Consider the following 16,053-nt stretch of genomic DNA (forward strand, 5'->3'; position numbering starts at 1 on the left):
ATTTTGTTACTTTGCTCATGTGTCCAGGCACCATCATAATTGGCATAATAATACAAATTTCATAATCTTAATTTTGTAAAAATGTTGCCTTTTTCCACAGCTGCAGTATGGGGAAAAAGAACTTATTTTGTTGTCAATGCCAAATATTCAGCTAATGATACATATTACAAAGATATGGATATAAATGGGAAGAAGCATGTGTATTTTGTGCAAGTATTTACTGGTGATTACATTCTTGGAAACCCATCATTAATTGTCCCTCCATCAAAGGGACCTCAAGATGCTGGTGTTCTATATGATAGTGCCACTGATAATATGCAAAATCCAGGTTTGCTTGTCATATTTTTTGATAATCCATCTTATCCAGAGTATCTTATTACTTTTAGGAAATAACATTTTGGTTTCACATCCAAGAGACATTATTTAGACACTTATTTGTAGCCATGTTTTAGCATTCAGTGCCTTTTAAAAGTCTCAATGTTCATTCTTGTTGCAGAAATTAGTACTTTTTGCATTATCACCAGCATGATTTTTAATATGTGTTTCTTACAGACATTGAAAAATTATTAATTGTCAGATGATATGAAGTGGCACTTTTCAGAAAGAGATCAAAAGTATCTATAATTATATGACAAAATGCTCAAAATTACTATTGATCAAAGAAATGCAAATGAAAACAACTTTAAGATATTATCTTACACCTCTCAGGTTGGTTAATATGGCAAGAGAGGAAATTTATAAAGGTTCTGAGATGTAGGAAAATGGAGACAGTAATACACTTTTGGTGGAATTGTAAACTGATCTGGAGAACAATTTGGAACTATGTTCAAAGGACAACAAAATTGTGCAAACCCTTTGATCTAGTAATACCACTACTGGGTTTATATCCCAACGAGATTTTTAAAAGGGGGTGGGGTAAGTACCTATTTAAACAAAAATATTTATAGCAGCTCTTTATATGATAGCAAAGAATTGAACATTCAGGTATGCCCATCAATTGGGGAATGCCTAAACAAGTTGTGGTATATGAATGTAATAGAATACTGTGTAATATAAAAATGATAAGCAGAATGATCTCAGAAAAATCTGGACTTACACAAATTGAAGTGACCAGCACCAGAAGAACACTGTACATAGTAAAAGCAGTAAAAACAATATTGCACTTGTGAATGATTTAATTATTCTTAGCAATACCACGATCAGACAATCCCAAAAGACTCATGATGAAAAACCCTATCCACATCCAGAGAAAGAATTGATGGAATCTGAATGCAGGTTGAAAATACTATTTTAAATTTATTTTTTCATTTTTTTTTTCTTTTGCTCTGTTTCTTCTTTCACAACATGATTAATGTCGAAATATGTTTTACATGTTTCCATATATATACATTAAATTGCTTACCATTTTAGGGAAGGAAAAGTTATGGTAGAGAGGAAAAAAATTTGGAACTCAAAATTTTTAAAAATTGAATATTAAAAATTGTGTGTGTGTGTGTGTGTGTATGTGCACGCGCACATATACTTCTTGCGAGTTAACCAAAGGCAGGAAACATTAGGTATTACTTTCTTTCTTTCTTTTTTTTTTTTTTTTAGTGTTTGTAAAAATAGATTTTATTGAAACGTTTTTCTCCGTCACCAGAATTTCAAACAGCATTCCTCCCCCTTCCTCTTCCAGACAGACATTTCAGATTACAAATGAAATAAAAGTGTGAAAGGGGAAAAGTCAGCAAAACATATCACACACATAACCCTTCTCTATTTGAAATTGGTGTGGTGAGAGTCTTTCATCTCTTCATTGAGAATGTTTTTTTCTGCATAATTGTCACATTCACTATTATTGTTTTGAGGTGGTTCTGAACTAACTTAAAATTTTTAGTCTTCTTAAAGGACTCTAGTCCTTTGAGCTGCCTGAAAAAGGGAGAGGGCAAGCAGATGCAGTGAGACTGGCTTTCCTAGTGCCAAGACTTTTCTTGTGCCCAGCTTGACACTTCAGAAAAAGAAAAGAAGAAAAAGAGGAAGAGAATGAGGGAAACCCCAGAAGTCCATGTGCAAATTCTTGTTACCATTAATCCCTCGACAGCATCACTGCTAGTCACTGGCAGGCTCTAGAATCTGTGTGCACATTGGCTGCCTGGGTTTTCTTCAGATAGGTTTCCTGATTGCTTCTCTTTCTGCAGTTCTTTCTTTTCTCCCTCTTCCACAACTTTCTCACTTTTTTCTACAGTTTTTCTTTTGAAAAAGTGAAACATCTCTGTCAAATTGAGAAAGTGCCTTTTCCTAGAGGTTTAAGACTTTGATGTCCTCCCAAGAGGTTTCTCAGCCAGAAACAGTGGCAGTGGGAATCTCTTCTTTGAGTTGGAATCTAGGTATTACTTTCAGTGTATTCATCCTTGTGGTTAAAATTAGAGCTTTCCCACTACATTGTTTTTGGTTTTAAGATATGCTTTCTGTGAGACAATCAAAGGCTGAAGTCACAGGAGATTAAATTAGAAAAAGTGAACACTTGAATTGGAGAAAAATAAAGAATAGTTTCTTTTTTACTTAAAGAAATAAAACTGAAATAAAACTATGAAAGGGGAAAGATATAGTTCTGGGAATCCCAGTTTGTCTTCTTTCCCTATGGAATCATACAATAGGTAAAATGATGAGTAGAGAAAGAGAAGGGGGTAGATAGAAGTGGTAGAGTAATGTAAGGATTGCTTTTCTTGGAACACATTGAGACCACATTGGAATGAGAAAAGTATTCTTTTTAAGAGAGATTGCTTCTCTCTCTCTCTCTCTCAAATTGGGAAGGTCATCTAGAGCTAATGGAGGAATCCCCACTGTAATATCCCAAAATATGGAGATCGAAACTCTCATGGGAATCTCACTAAAAATAACAAGTAGCATTTATATAGCCCTTTAAGGTTTACAATGCACTATAAAGGTTTTTATCTCCCTTGATAATTACAACTCTGGAAGTTGTGTTCTTCTCCTATTTTATAGATGAAGAAATTGAGGGTCAAAGAAATTGGGTGACTTACACAGTCAATAAATGATCAAGGCAATATTTGAACTCAGAGCTTCCTGAATCCAAGTCCAGTGCTCTTCCCATTACACAACCTTGCTTTGCAGCTACACAACACAGCCTTATAACTATGTCACAATGGTAACTTCTTCAACATTGGGAGAAAGATCTTTATATTGAATGTTAATCAACCCCTTTTCCATATCAGTGTTATTCTCTGTTCTTTAAACACTTAAAGATCACTATCATTTACCTTGTTATCCCTGCTTAAGATACTTTGTAAAGCCTTTTAAATATATATATAACTTTTAGAGAAGGGATCAATCTGCATTTGATAGAGAAAGTACCTCATGAGTAGCTCCCTGAGCCAATGAAATCATAGATAGAAATCAAAGTAAGCTTTTAAAGTTTAGTATTTCACAAATAGACCATTAGACAACCTTGCTGCCAGCTCTTGAGGCCACTTAGGGCATATATACAAGGACATGTCTTAATTTTTCTGCTTAACTTTATGGATTCAGAAGCAATATAAGCAGTTGAATGTAACCCAGGACTTCATTTAGCATATCCAGGGCATATCCATGAGTATGCTGGGAAATTTTTAACAGTCTCTAACCATAATTCACTTTTAAAATTAATCATTATTAACATTTTCATCACTTTTTAAAGTCTAGAAATCAACAAAATAGTTAACAAATATGAATTGACAGTTTTCAGGAGAAGAAATGCAATGTCAATAGTCATATTTAAAGCGCTCTAAATCACTAATAATTACACCTATTTGATTGGTCAACAGTATAGAAAAGATGACAAATACTCTATTTACTGTTGGTGGAGTTGTGAGCTGGTCTAATCATTCTGGAGAATAATTTGGAACTTAATCTACAGGGCTATTAAAATGTGTATACCCTTTGAACCACCAATGCTTTTACTAAATGTGTCCCAAAGACAATAACAAAAATGGCAAACATATAGTATTTGTGTTTATATGTGTGTGCATGTGCATATGCATCTATATATACACATATACACTCAAAAATATGTGTACATATTTTGTGTATGTGTATTTATGTGTATATATTTGTATATGTGTCTGTATACTTCTTTTTGTGGTGGCAAAGAATTGTAAATTGAAGAGATGTCTTATCAATTGGGGAATGTTTGAATAAGTTACAGTATGAGAATGTAATGGGATACTATCATGCTGTAAGAAAAATAAAGGGGATGGTTTCGGAAAAACCTAGGAAGACTTGTATGAACTGATACAACATAAAATGAACAGAATCAGCAGAACAATTTAAATAATAACAGCAACACTGTAAAGATAATCAATTTTGAAATACTTTGTAAATTGATTAATACAATAACCAATCACAGTTCCAAAGGGTTCATGATAAAACATGTTATCCACTTTCAGATAGAGAATTGATGAACTCAGATTGCAAAATGAAGCATATTTTCTTTTCTTTCTTCCTTTGACCTGGTTAATACAGGACTTTATTTTGTATGAAGATACATATTTGTAATAGTTTTTGTTTTTCTTGTCTTGTCAATGAATAGGGGAGCAAAAAGGGAAGATAATTCATAACTTAAGATAAAATTGAAATTTTAAAAATAGAGAAAATGGGATTCCATTGATAATCCTTAGCAACAGTACACACATTTCTGAACTATCCAATACGGGAATAATGGCGACTTGTCTCTGAAATTGTCCCTGCTGGCTTGGAATTGTAAATATTCTATCTGACCCACATCAAGCACACATTCCCTTAAATCCAGGAAGATAGAAAGATGGGATCTTAGATATAATTTAGGTGAACTTTCTCACAAAAAAAAAGGGAACACTTTGGGGCTATACACAGCTATAAGTAGCATATTGCTATAAATATCAATCCCTTTGTCAATTGTTTGTTTTTGTAAGGAAAGATGTCCTTGGTACTTGGTCCTTGGTATATGGATTGGGACTAGATTCATGATTTCATTAGTATAAGTAACTCATAAGTGAGGAAACTCCTTCCCAGAATCAGGAAGCAAATACAATGTAAGGAAGGTATTAATATTTCAGGAAATGCTAAAAATTGTTTTATATATATATATATCTATTTCTCTATCTCTAAATAATACATTTTATTGAGAGAGAAAAAAATAATAATCACTTTAAAAAAAAAAGAAAATTCAACTAAAATGAAGATCAGAGAAATAATAGATTTAGAACTGAAATGGGACTTGAAAGGGACTCAGCTCCTTCATTTTGCAGATAAGGAAAGAAAGACTTGCCCAGGATAAAAATGATCTGGAAATGGCAAACCCAGAATAAAATTTAGGATTGTAGAATGATCTTGAAGGATTAGAAGTAGGCTAAAAGCACTTCCTGCTAGCTCTTTTAAAAAGTTCTTTCTTCTTCCTAAAATCCCTCATTTATAATCTTCAGCTAAGGCTATATTCAAATCACCTTCAAAAACTAAGATGTTTGTGTCCACCAGTGTGATTATTTTCTCTTCTGAAGAGAAAGGTTATGGGGATTCTTTGGCCCTTTTGGAAAATTGCTATGAAAATCTTTTCCTTAATAAGGTTGTTAACAGAAAGTTATTGATGCCCTGACAGACCACTGCAGAGCCACAATTAAGATGACTCAGGGTTTCAGTGGCTATATCCCAGGTACTCTCAGATGATCCAGATTTCAAGAAAGCAATTGTACCTTTTTGTATGCAAAATAATATAACACACAAACATACTACATCCCCTCCCTCACGAGTCCCCCCAAACTATCCCATATTCAAGTTAATTTGAGGTTTAAAATCCTCTCCAAAACATAGCTTCCAAGGTCGCATTTGGTTCAAAACCAAATAATTAAATATTTTTAAAAAACCAAATAAAAAAATATTTAATAAAATAGAAAGTATAGAATCAGCCATCTATAGAGCACCTATTATCTGCCAGGCACTATGCAAAGTGTTGTACAAACTCTCACAACAATCCTAGGAGTGAGATGCTATTATTTCCATTTTATAGTTGAGGAAACTAAGGCAGACCTGATTAAGTAACTTGCCCAAAGTCCCACAGCTAGTTAATGTCTGAGACTGGATTTAAACTCAGTTCCTCCTGATTCCTGGTCCAGGACTCTATATCTACTCTGCCACTTATCTTCCTCTAATATGATAGCACAATATAATGACAAAACAATCTTCCCTTAAACCTGGAAGTCACTCTTCCATAAATATTCAGCTACTACCTGGGAAGAGTATGGGATAGGAATGGAGAACATATTTGAACCATAATTATGTGTGTAAGATATGACCATAACAACAGCATGGAGGAACATACATAAAAGGAATATATGGGACCGGGGATCACACTAAAAATAGAACTTAATTTTCCATTTCTACAGAATTATTAATATCTTTTGGCTCCTCCAACTCATTCCTATCTATTTTCAGTTGCTTCTACTCTCTGCTTTACTCAGATGAATATCTGCTGCTACCCACCAGAGAAGGCATACTGTCTCTTTCCTGTAAAGCCTAATCATTGGAATCTTTTGCTTTCTCCTTCCTGTCAATGATCTTGAATTAAATTTTTGCTGCTATTAATTAAGTGATTTGATTTCCAAGCTGGAAGGGAGAGAGTAAACAGGTATAATTTCCTGAAATCAGAAAAAGAGATATTCAACTCTCACCAAGTGTTTGTATGCAATCAAAATAATATGGAAAGAATAGCAGATTGATTCGTACAGGATTTTCAGTTCAGTTCAGTTTTCAGATGAGACATGTGGGTTGCTTGAGATATGTAATTATAGGAAATTTATTTGCATCAATATTTGGATCTGACTGGATTTCTGCTTACCATCACTTAGGGTGTTAGTTAAAGGTCTGTAAGAAGTAGGGAAAGGTGATCCAGCTTCTCAGTTACAGAGCTAAATTAAAACAATTCCAAAAAGGAATAAACTTTTTTGAATGGAATAGAAAAGTAACTGAACTCGCTCCAGAATTGAGTCACATGATAGAGTCTGTGGTTCACTCAATTCCCACAATTAACCACTTTTATCCTAATCTTCTCCATTCCCTGACATGGCTAATTGAACTTAACAATTGTGTGGAGGAATTTTAGGGGATGTTTTTATATAGAGTGAAAACAATTCACAAATATAGTTTACTTCTTACTATTGTTTTAGCATAAATTGAAAGCACTGATTACTTTCCAGATTCTTCCATTTGTCACTGTTATTTTCTAGTACAATAGTGTCTAATCTCTTCATCTCATAGTTCTATCAATAAAAACTTTTTGAGTATTGTTTACAAATTATATGTGCATACTACTGTATGTATATCATAAAATACACAAAAGTAGAGATTTTAAAAGTCTGAAATAAAAGCAAAATAATATTTAATGCTATAGTCACTAGGAAATCACTGGAGTTTATTAAGAAGGAAATCCCCTTCATTTTACAGATGAAAAACCTGAAGCTCAAAGAGGCTAAAGTCATACAGATGATAAACATCTGTATTTAAACCCAAGTTTTCTAATTCCAGACTAGTCTTTTCTTAAAAAAAAAAAAACAAAAACAAAAACAAAAAACTATATTTTTATTTATTGCATGAATATTTCTCAAGTACACATAAGCATTTTTACATTAATTTTTTTAAAACCTTGAATTCCAAATTCTCTCCTTTCAAAATCCTTTCTCACCCATTGAGAAAGCAAGCAATTTAATATTGATTATTTATGTGAAATCATGCAAAATGACCTACAGTCTTTCCATTGCAATATGATGCCTTTTGGTCCACAGTTTCTATCCTCTAGCTTATTGACCACTAAGCTACTGATTTGGTATTGAGTCTTGTTATGCTGTTCCATTGATAAAGATTTCAATTTTTAGAGAACGCCAAGTACTACTTTATATAGATATACCCTTTTTGGGACCATTGAGATTATAGGACGTACTCAGATTCTCCCCATACAGGCCACCAAAATAAGCTTACCCACTAAAATGATGTGGTATGGAATGATATCCCAAAAGTATATTAAGGTTATGGACCATTGCTGCAAATTGTCTCAAAGGAATTTGTAGACATAGACCTTCAAATGAAAGGGTAAAGATTTTATTATGCTGCTAAGGGTGGGTTAAATTCTATGAGAAGTTAGCAGACTAAGCCCAAAATGAATTAGCTATGACATAGAGAAAGGCACCATTCAAACTGACTACCAAGTTAAATTTATAGAGAAGTTAGCAAGGATCTACAGTAGGAGCAGATCTTTAATAAGGAAAATATAACCTTGGGGATTTAACACCATAATTTGGATTTCTGATTGCATACAATAAAGGTGGTATTTCCAGAGACCTCCACCTGGGGTTAGACTGTAACCAAAAGTCCATTTGAGCAAAAGGCCTACTTAAGAATAAAAGTCCCTTTCCCCCAATAAAAACAAAACAAACAAAAAGAATAAAAGACCACTTTAGGCTGTAGGAACACCTCAGCTCTTACTTGCTTGCCGCAAGGATTATTATAACCATATCAGTGTTTCAGGCTTTCTCTGCTAATACCAGTCTAGACCCCCTAGGACTCATCAGGGCATTCCTCCAATTTCATTCACATTCTCAGGTTGGATTCCCCAGAAGATCTCAGGTTTCTAGGAGTAACCCTTAGGATCTAGGTTTTTAGAATGGTTGCTCATTAATAACGAACTGATCTTAATTAGCTTTCTAATAAAAGTATTTCTCCAACAATTGAACTCCTTGGGTTCTACTCCACCACTATTATATACTCCCAGGAAAAGTTCATCACCGGGAAACTCATCATCCCGAGAAGATCAGAGGGCCAACTTCTCTACCCAAGGTCTTCCTTTTCCTCCTGGCAGAATCAAACTCTTGTTTGGAAAAAGATGGTGAAAAGGAAACTATAGGGAGTCTTTTCATGGCTCCCTATGTACTACATTTGGATGAATCCATTAGGATATGCATAAAAATACCGAATTCAGGAGTAACCCTTACACTATAATAGAGGGTTCAGTGAAAATATTACTGGCTCTGGAGTCAGATGTCCTAGGTGAAAATCCCATCACAAGCAAATCACTTAATCTCCATGGACCTCAGCTGCTTCATCAAGAAAACAAGGGATTTGAGGTGTCTAATAGCTCTAGATCTGTGGTCCCATAGGATAAAATTTAGGGACTCATAAAGCTTTAAGAAAACATACTTCAATTTGTGTGAAGGACATATATATCCTATACCCAGTATGCTTTGTAGGGGCAAACCAATTGATTTCACTGATGTAGGCACTTTTGATTACTCACATTAGCACCTTCTCTATACCTCAGAGTCTTAAAGAGTTGATAGAATCCAAAGTGACTTGCCCAAATTTGTGTCAGAAACAGGACTTGAGCCCACATCTCCTTGACTTCAAAGCAGACTTTGTACCCACTGTCAAAACTGTTTTTCCTTGCATATAGTAGACAATAAATGCCTGTTGAATGAATGACTGAGCAATTAATCTATAATAATTGACTATCTTTACTGGAGAAGAATAAGAGATACATGGTCTAGATTCTAGTAGAACAAGCTTCAGATTTGAAGTGAGGTCTGAATTTGAGTCACAGTTTAGGCACTTTCTAGCTATGAGATCCTGATGTGTTGTTGAAGAATGCCTTTCATTTTTGAAGAGGACCAATTATATCATGAGAATGATTTCTTGCCTTGCCAGTGAATTGGATTTATATCATAAGAATGATATCTTGACTTGCCAGTGTGTAACCTCTCCTCTAGAATCATCAAAGTAAAGTGGCTGTAGGTTCAGAGTCAGAGTAAGAACATTCACACAGAATTCTTTTTTTTTTTTTTTTCCCCCTGAGGCTGGGCTTAAGTGACAGGGTCACACAGCTAGGAAGTGTTAAGTGTCTGAGACCAGATTTGAACTTGGGTCCTGCTGAATTCAAGGCTGGTGCTCTATCCACTGCGCCATCTAGCTGCCCCCCAGAATTCTTTTTTCTCCAAATTTCAATAGTATTTTGTTTTTCCAATTATGTGTAAAGATAGCTTTCAACATTCATTTTTCTAAGATTTATAAGATTTTGAGTTTTTTCCCTCTCTCTGTTATCTCCCCTCTACCTAAGACAGCAAACATATACATAATCATTTTAAACATATTTCCACACTAGTCATATTGTGAAAGGAAAATCAGAACAAAAGGGAAAAACTACAAGAAAAAAAAAAAGCAAAAACAAACAAAAAAGGTGAAAACGAGATACCTTGATCCACATTCAGTCTCTACAATTCTCTCTCTAGATGCAGATGCCATTTTCCAAAGGAGTTCTCTTTAAGTCAAAGCTTAAATCAAATAGCATGGGTAACTAATTGGCAGTTAGGGATGGGGGGGAAAGCTTTTATACCAAAATAAAAGCTCTAAGCTGTGTTAGGGATACTAAAGCTGCTAAAAACAGAATCTTTTTCAGACTGTAGCTTAGCCACAGGGTCTGTTAAAAACAGAGTAAATCAAAACACCAACTTGGTTACCTGGGTTCACAGAACAATTTATAGAGTAAGTGTTTCTTTTGTGGATCATGTCCCCTACAATTTGAGTTTTAAAACAACACTGGAAATCAGGTGCTGCTATTATCTCAATTTGACAGATGAAGAAGCTGGAGCTTCTTGGTGGTTTCTTGTCTGGGGTCACATAGCCAATATACATAAGCGCTAGAATTTAAATCTGGGTCTTTCTTGACTCTGAGGCTGGCTTTGAATCCACTATCCAATTCTGCCTCTCACTCTTACTACTACAAAATAAGGATAAGACTTGGTGTCTGCTCTCAAGTAGTTTATAATCCACTTTGGGATAATGGATCCCTAGAATTGTCTCTCCTCAAAAGAAAGCGGGAGATGATGGGTCGAAGCCAAAAGTCTACTCAAAACTGCATATCTAGCTGATGAATGTGGAGCAATAAAACCTCTTTTTTTGTTGCTCCTTATTTGTCCTTTGCAAAAAAAAAAATCCTGCCTGATTGATGGTACCTTGCTAAAAGACATCCAGTTTCTTTCTTCTCTCTTTTTAATAACTTACAACCTTGTAAGCTGCTAGCTAAGTCCCAAATTTTCAGCATATAAAGTTTCTAATTTTCTAGACCTCCTTTAGAGGCTACCCTGATCAATACGGTGTAAATAAACTCTTTTGTGACTTTAAGAGAATATCTTTGAATTATTTCAAGCTATGAATCATGACTTACACACTTCATGGAAATAAGATAACATTTAAAATAATTTATAAAAAAAATTTAAAGTGGTTTCTAGTTTGATAAACTTGGTAACAAAGGTTTGCTTCTGAGTCAGAAAGAAGGATTCAAGTACCACCTTGTACATATCTTGGCTGTGTCACTCTGTACAACTCATACAGTGCTCTAGGCAAATAGTTAAGACTTGTAAATTTTATTTTATTTTATTTTATTTTTTTTATAGTTTAAGAGTAATTTTTTTTATTATATATATATATTTTTTTTTTTATAATATTATCCCTTGTATTCATTTTTCCAAATTACCCCCCCTCCCTCTATTCCCTCCCCCCGACGACAGGCAATACCATACATTTTACATGTGTTACAATATAATCTAGGTACAATACATGTGTGCGAATATCATTTTCTTGTTACACAATAAACATTAGAATCCGAAGGTACATGCAACCTGGGCAGACAGATATTAGTGCTAACAATTTTCATTCCCCTCCCAGTGTTTCTTCTCTGGGTGTAGCTACCTCTGTCCATCATTGATCAACTGGAAGTGAGTTGGCTCTTCTTTATGTTGAAGATTTCCACTTCCATCAGAATACATCCTCATACAGTATTGTTGTTGAAGTGTACAGTGATCTTCTGGTTCTGCTCATTTCACTCAGCATCAGTTGATGTAAGTCTCTCCAGGCCTCTCTGTATTCCTCCTGCTGGTCATTTCTTACAGAGCAATAATATTCCATAACCTTCATATACCATAATTTACCCAACCATTCTCCAACTGATGGACATCCATTCATCTTCCAGTTTCTAGCTACAACAAAAAGAGCTGCCACAAACATTTTGGCACATACAGTCCCTTTCCACTCTTTAGTATTTCTTTGGGATATAATCCCAGTAGTAGCACTGCTGGGTCAAAGGGTATGCACAGTTTGATAACTTTTTGGGCATAATTCCAGATTGCTCTCCAGAATGGCTGGATTCTTTCGCAACTCCACCAACAATGTATCAGTGTCCCAGTTTTCCCACATCCCCTCCAACATTCATCATTATTTGTTCCTGTCATCTTAGCCAATCTGACAGGTGTGTAGTGTTATCTCAGAGTGGTCTTAATTTGCATTTCTCTGATCAGTAGTGATTTGGAACACTCTTTCATATGAGTGGATATAGTTTCAATTTCTTCCTCTGAGAATTGTCTGTTCATATCCTTTGACCATTTATCAATTGGAGAATGGTTCGGTTTCTTATAAATTATGGTCAGTTCTCTATATATTTTGGAAATGAGACCTTTGTCAGAACCTTTGTTTTTAAAAATATTTTCCCAATTTGTTACTTCCCTTCTAATCTTGTTTGCATTAGTATTATTTGTACAGAAACTTTTTAGTTTGATGTAATCAAAATCTTCTATTTTGTGATCAATAATGATCTCTAGTTCTCCTCTGGTCATAAATTCCTTCCTCCTCCACAAGACTTGTAAATTTTAAAGAAAATTCTGAATGAACTGGCAGAATTTCCTCATCTAGAAGTACTATATCAATAAAATCACAAGCCCATATCATTTATGTAATAGCGACAGAAAGCCACAATGCCTCTGCTACCTCTTGAATCCATTTGGGGGGGGGGGGCTTCTCCCCTCATTAGTGACTTCTTCCCAAAACTTGTATTTTTGTGGAGATATCCCAGAAGATATAACACTCATTCTTCTGACTCCTCCTCCCCCACTCATCTTAGTTCCCTTTTAATGTGCTGTCTTCTTCCATCAAAACATAAACTTCTTGAGGACAAAGACCATCTCTTTTTTTTCTTCTTCTTTTTTATCCCCAGCATTGTGTCTGTCACAATGTAAGCATTTAATAAATGCTTTTTGACTATGGAAATTAATTAAAATGAGGCATCAGCAAGGGTTAGAATAGTTAGTATAAGGCTACCTGAGACCTAGCAGCTGCTCAGCACCCTCCTAAATCTTTACCAAAGAAATTTAAAAGTAGAGCCTTGGTAGGGAGATAGGATCAACAAAAATGAAGCCACTAGGGGACAACATAAGACTGTAAGATAAAGTACAACATTGAGTCATATATACTGTTAAGAAATATAGAAATTCAGGGACAAAAAATGAATATAATGGAATATTACTGTGTTATAAGAAATTATGAAACTGACATTTTTAGAAAAAGTGGGAAAAGTTCTGTGAACTGACTCAAAATTAAATGAACAGAAGAAAGGATTCTGGGAAGATGGCAAAGTAGGTGGGTAAATTTCAAGCTCTGCAGATTTCTCCCACAAAAAGAACAAATTTGTGCCTGAAAAATCAAGAAGACTTAGGGCAGAACAGGGGTCCTCTGGATATAACCTGAGAAGATCTGAAAACCCCAGATCAGGATTAACCTGTCTGAAGTGCAAACACCTCTAGGCTAGCTCCATGGGCAGCCCTGGGAGAGCAATTGGTGATAGCTATTAAATAGAGTAGGGGGATGGAGAGTGGAGATTATAAAATGCTTTGAGAGCAGGTCTGACAACTTTGAACTCATCCTACTGAGAAATCTAAACCTGCACTGGGGCATTTAAGGACCATTACTTTTTTTGAGCAATCTTTGACGGTCCTCCTACAGGTCAATTTTCTTTTCTTTTCTTTCTTTTTTTTTAATAGTTTTTATTTACTAGATATATGCATGGGTAATTTTACAGCATTGGCAATTGCCAAACCTTTGTTCCAATTTTCCCCTCCTTCCCCTTCCCCCCGCCCATGGCAGGTTGACCAATACATGTTAAATATGTTAAAGTATAAATTAAATACAATATATGTATATATGTCCAAACAGTTGTTTTGTACAGTCAATTTTCTGACATTTGTTGATGCTATACAACTATTTTGTGGAGTCTCATTACTTGGAATCACAAAGAACAATTCTGGCCTCCCCGGATCAATGCCTCAGAATGTCTGGAGCACAGAGTAAGTCAAATTTAGTTGGGAAGGGGGAAGAAAGGGCTTGAGGAGATATTCTAGACCTTGATACACTGCTAGGAAGGCTACTGCTAAGGGATGAAATAGTCTGGGAGCAGTTGGGTAACAGCTTTTTGGGGTAGAACTATTTAATAGCTTTCCTGTTTTCACTGTTCTTACTTACTAGGTGTTAGGGTTTCTTGTTTCTATCTTCTGAAGTATTTTAATCTAGTAAGCTTTCACATTTTAGTATTGTTTTTGAGTTACTTCAGTAGTATCTGACTTCATGACCCCATTTGGAGGTTTCTTGGCAAAGATAGTAGGATGGTTTGCCATTTCATTTTACAGATGAGGAAACAGAGGCACAAGGTTAAGTGACTTATCCACGGTCACACAACTAGTAAGAGTCTGAGCCTGCAATTAATACAAGTCCTGCTTCTTCTAGTCTATCCATTGCCCCATCTAAGGGAAATATCTTTTAGGTTCAAAGTGAGTTCCTGATTGTTATCTTTTGATGGGATAGAGTGTCCCAAGCTTGACTCCAGTATCTATCACCAATGCTTGACTTCCTACCAAATGCTAGATCCACAATGGATATATATCGAAACACACTTATCCCAGTCAATAGCAAATCAGAATTAAAAGGGATATACTCCACTGGCAACAAGACAACTCAGTTCAACCAAGAGAATCTCAGATCTCATGTAGGGAAAAATTCTCCAGTCTCTAGTGTTCCAATCTGGGGATATGAACATGATCAAAAGTGACAGTGTCTCTACATGCTGACTTCTTCCCAGTGTCTTTCTCTTTCTTCAGAGATCTGAATCATGTCGAGGATTCCACGTCTCCTCTCCTAAAGCTGGAAGACACGAGATTGAATCTACCTTCTTTCCCAAGTTCTTGCCAACACTGCCCCTCAGAAAAATATGGAACATTAACTAATCTCCAACAATGAAGAATTATGCAAATGGACTTTAAGGTTTGATTTATACTCAAAAGAAATTTTAATTGAGTTTTTATGCTACCAGAATTTCTTCCAGCATTTTTTCTCTTCCCTCCCAGAAAGTAATCCCATATAATAAATATTTCTAAAGAGAAAAAGAGAAGATGAGAAAGAAAAATCAGTAAGAAACAACCAAAGCCATATAAAAGTCTGAAAATAATATACAATATCTATAGATAGAATAGGAAGAGAGGGTCTTTATATAGTTCTTCTTTAAGGACATTTGTGTTCTTTGTAATACAGGACATTCATTCTCAATTGTTGTGTAGTTGCTATTCAATTTAAATAAACAATTTATTTTGTTGTAGGTCATAAGGGCAAGTAGGTGGCAAAATGATAAAGTGTAGACTCATCTTCCTCAGTTTAAACTTAGCTTCAAATACTAATAAGTGTGACCTTGGATAATGCCAAACCACTCCAGTATTTATCAAGAAAATTCTAAATGGGGTCATGAAAAATCTGATTGGAGTTTTAAAATAACAACTGAATTTGATCATGTCAGGGAAATCACTGATCATCTCTTTCTGAGCTCATTTCCCCATCATAGAGTTTTGTATGGAAAGACCTTTATAAAGAGCTATTATAATATGTGACTTATTATAAGACTAAAGAAAATTGTTCACATTACAAATTTTGTTTTATATAGCTGAAGTCATTTTTAATGTTTAGCAATTCTTAAAATTAGTTTTAATTCTGTATGTAAATTTGTCATTAAAAGTTTACTTGAAAATTCAAAGATGGAATTCATATTCCCCTTCAGAATGTGGTTCCTTTTTAATTGTATTCAGAAGTAAAGAGCTGGACTGCAAATCTTAGAGTTCCATTAACCAATCTGAGTGCTCTGTAAAAAAAAAGGTGAGTCCAAGATCTATGATCTATAACTGCAAATAAAAT

The 16,053-nt window shown here is 34.9% G+C and overlaps 1 protein-coding gene across 1 annotated transcript in view; it reads left to right on the forward strand.

Moving 5' to 3' along the window:
• Window positions 1-15,719, forward strand: part of LOC141562086 (protein mono-ADP-ribosyltransferase PARP15-like) — a 42,481-nt gene extending 26,762 nt beyond the window's left edge. Inside the window, exon 5 of the mRNA XM_074302100.1 lies at window positions 14,973-15,719. Coding sequence (XP_074158201.1) covers window positions 14,973-14,980 — 8 coding nt within the window. The 3' untranslated portion in view covers window positions 14,981-15,719. The remainder of the gene's footprint in view (window positions 1-14,972) is intronic.
• The last annotated feature ends 334 nt before the right edge of the window (window positions 15,720-16,053 follow it).

This window comes from Sminthopsis crassicaudata, chromosome 3 (genome assembly GCF_048593235.1).
Source record: "Sminthopsis crassicaudata isolate SCR6 chromosome 3, ASM4859323v1, whole genome shotgun sequence".
NCBI classification, from domain to species: Eukaryota; Metazoa; Chordata; class Mammalia; order Dasyuromorphia; family Dasyuridae; genus Sminthopsis; species Sminthopsis crassicaudata.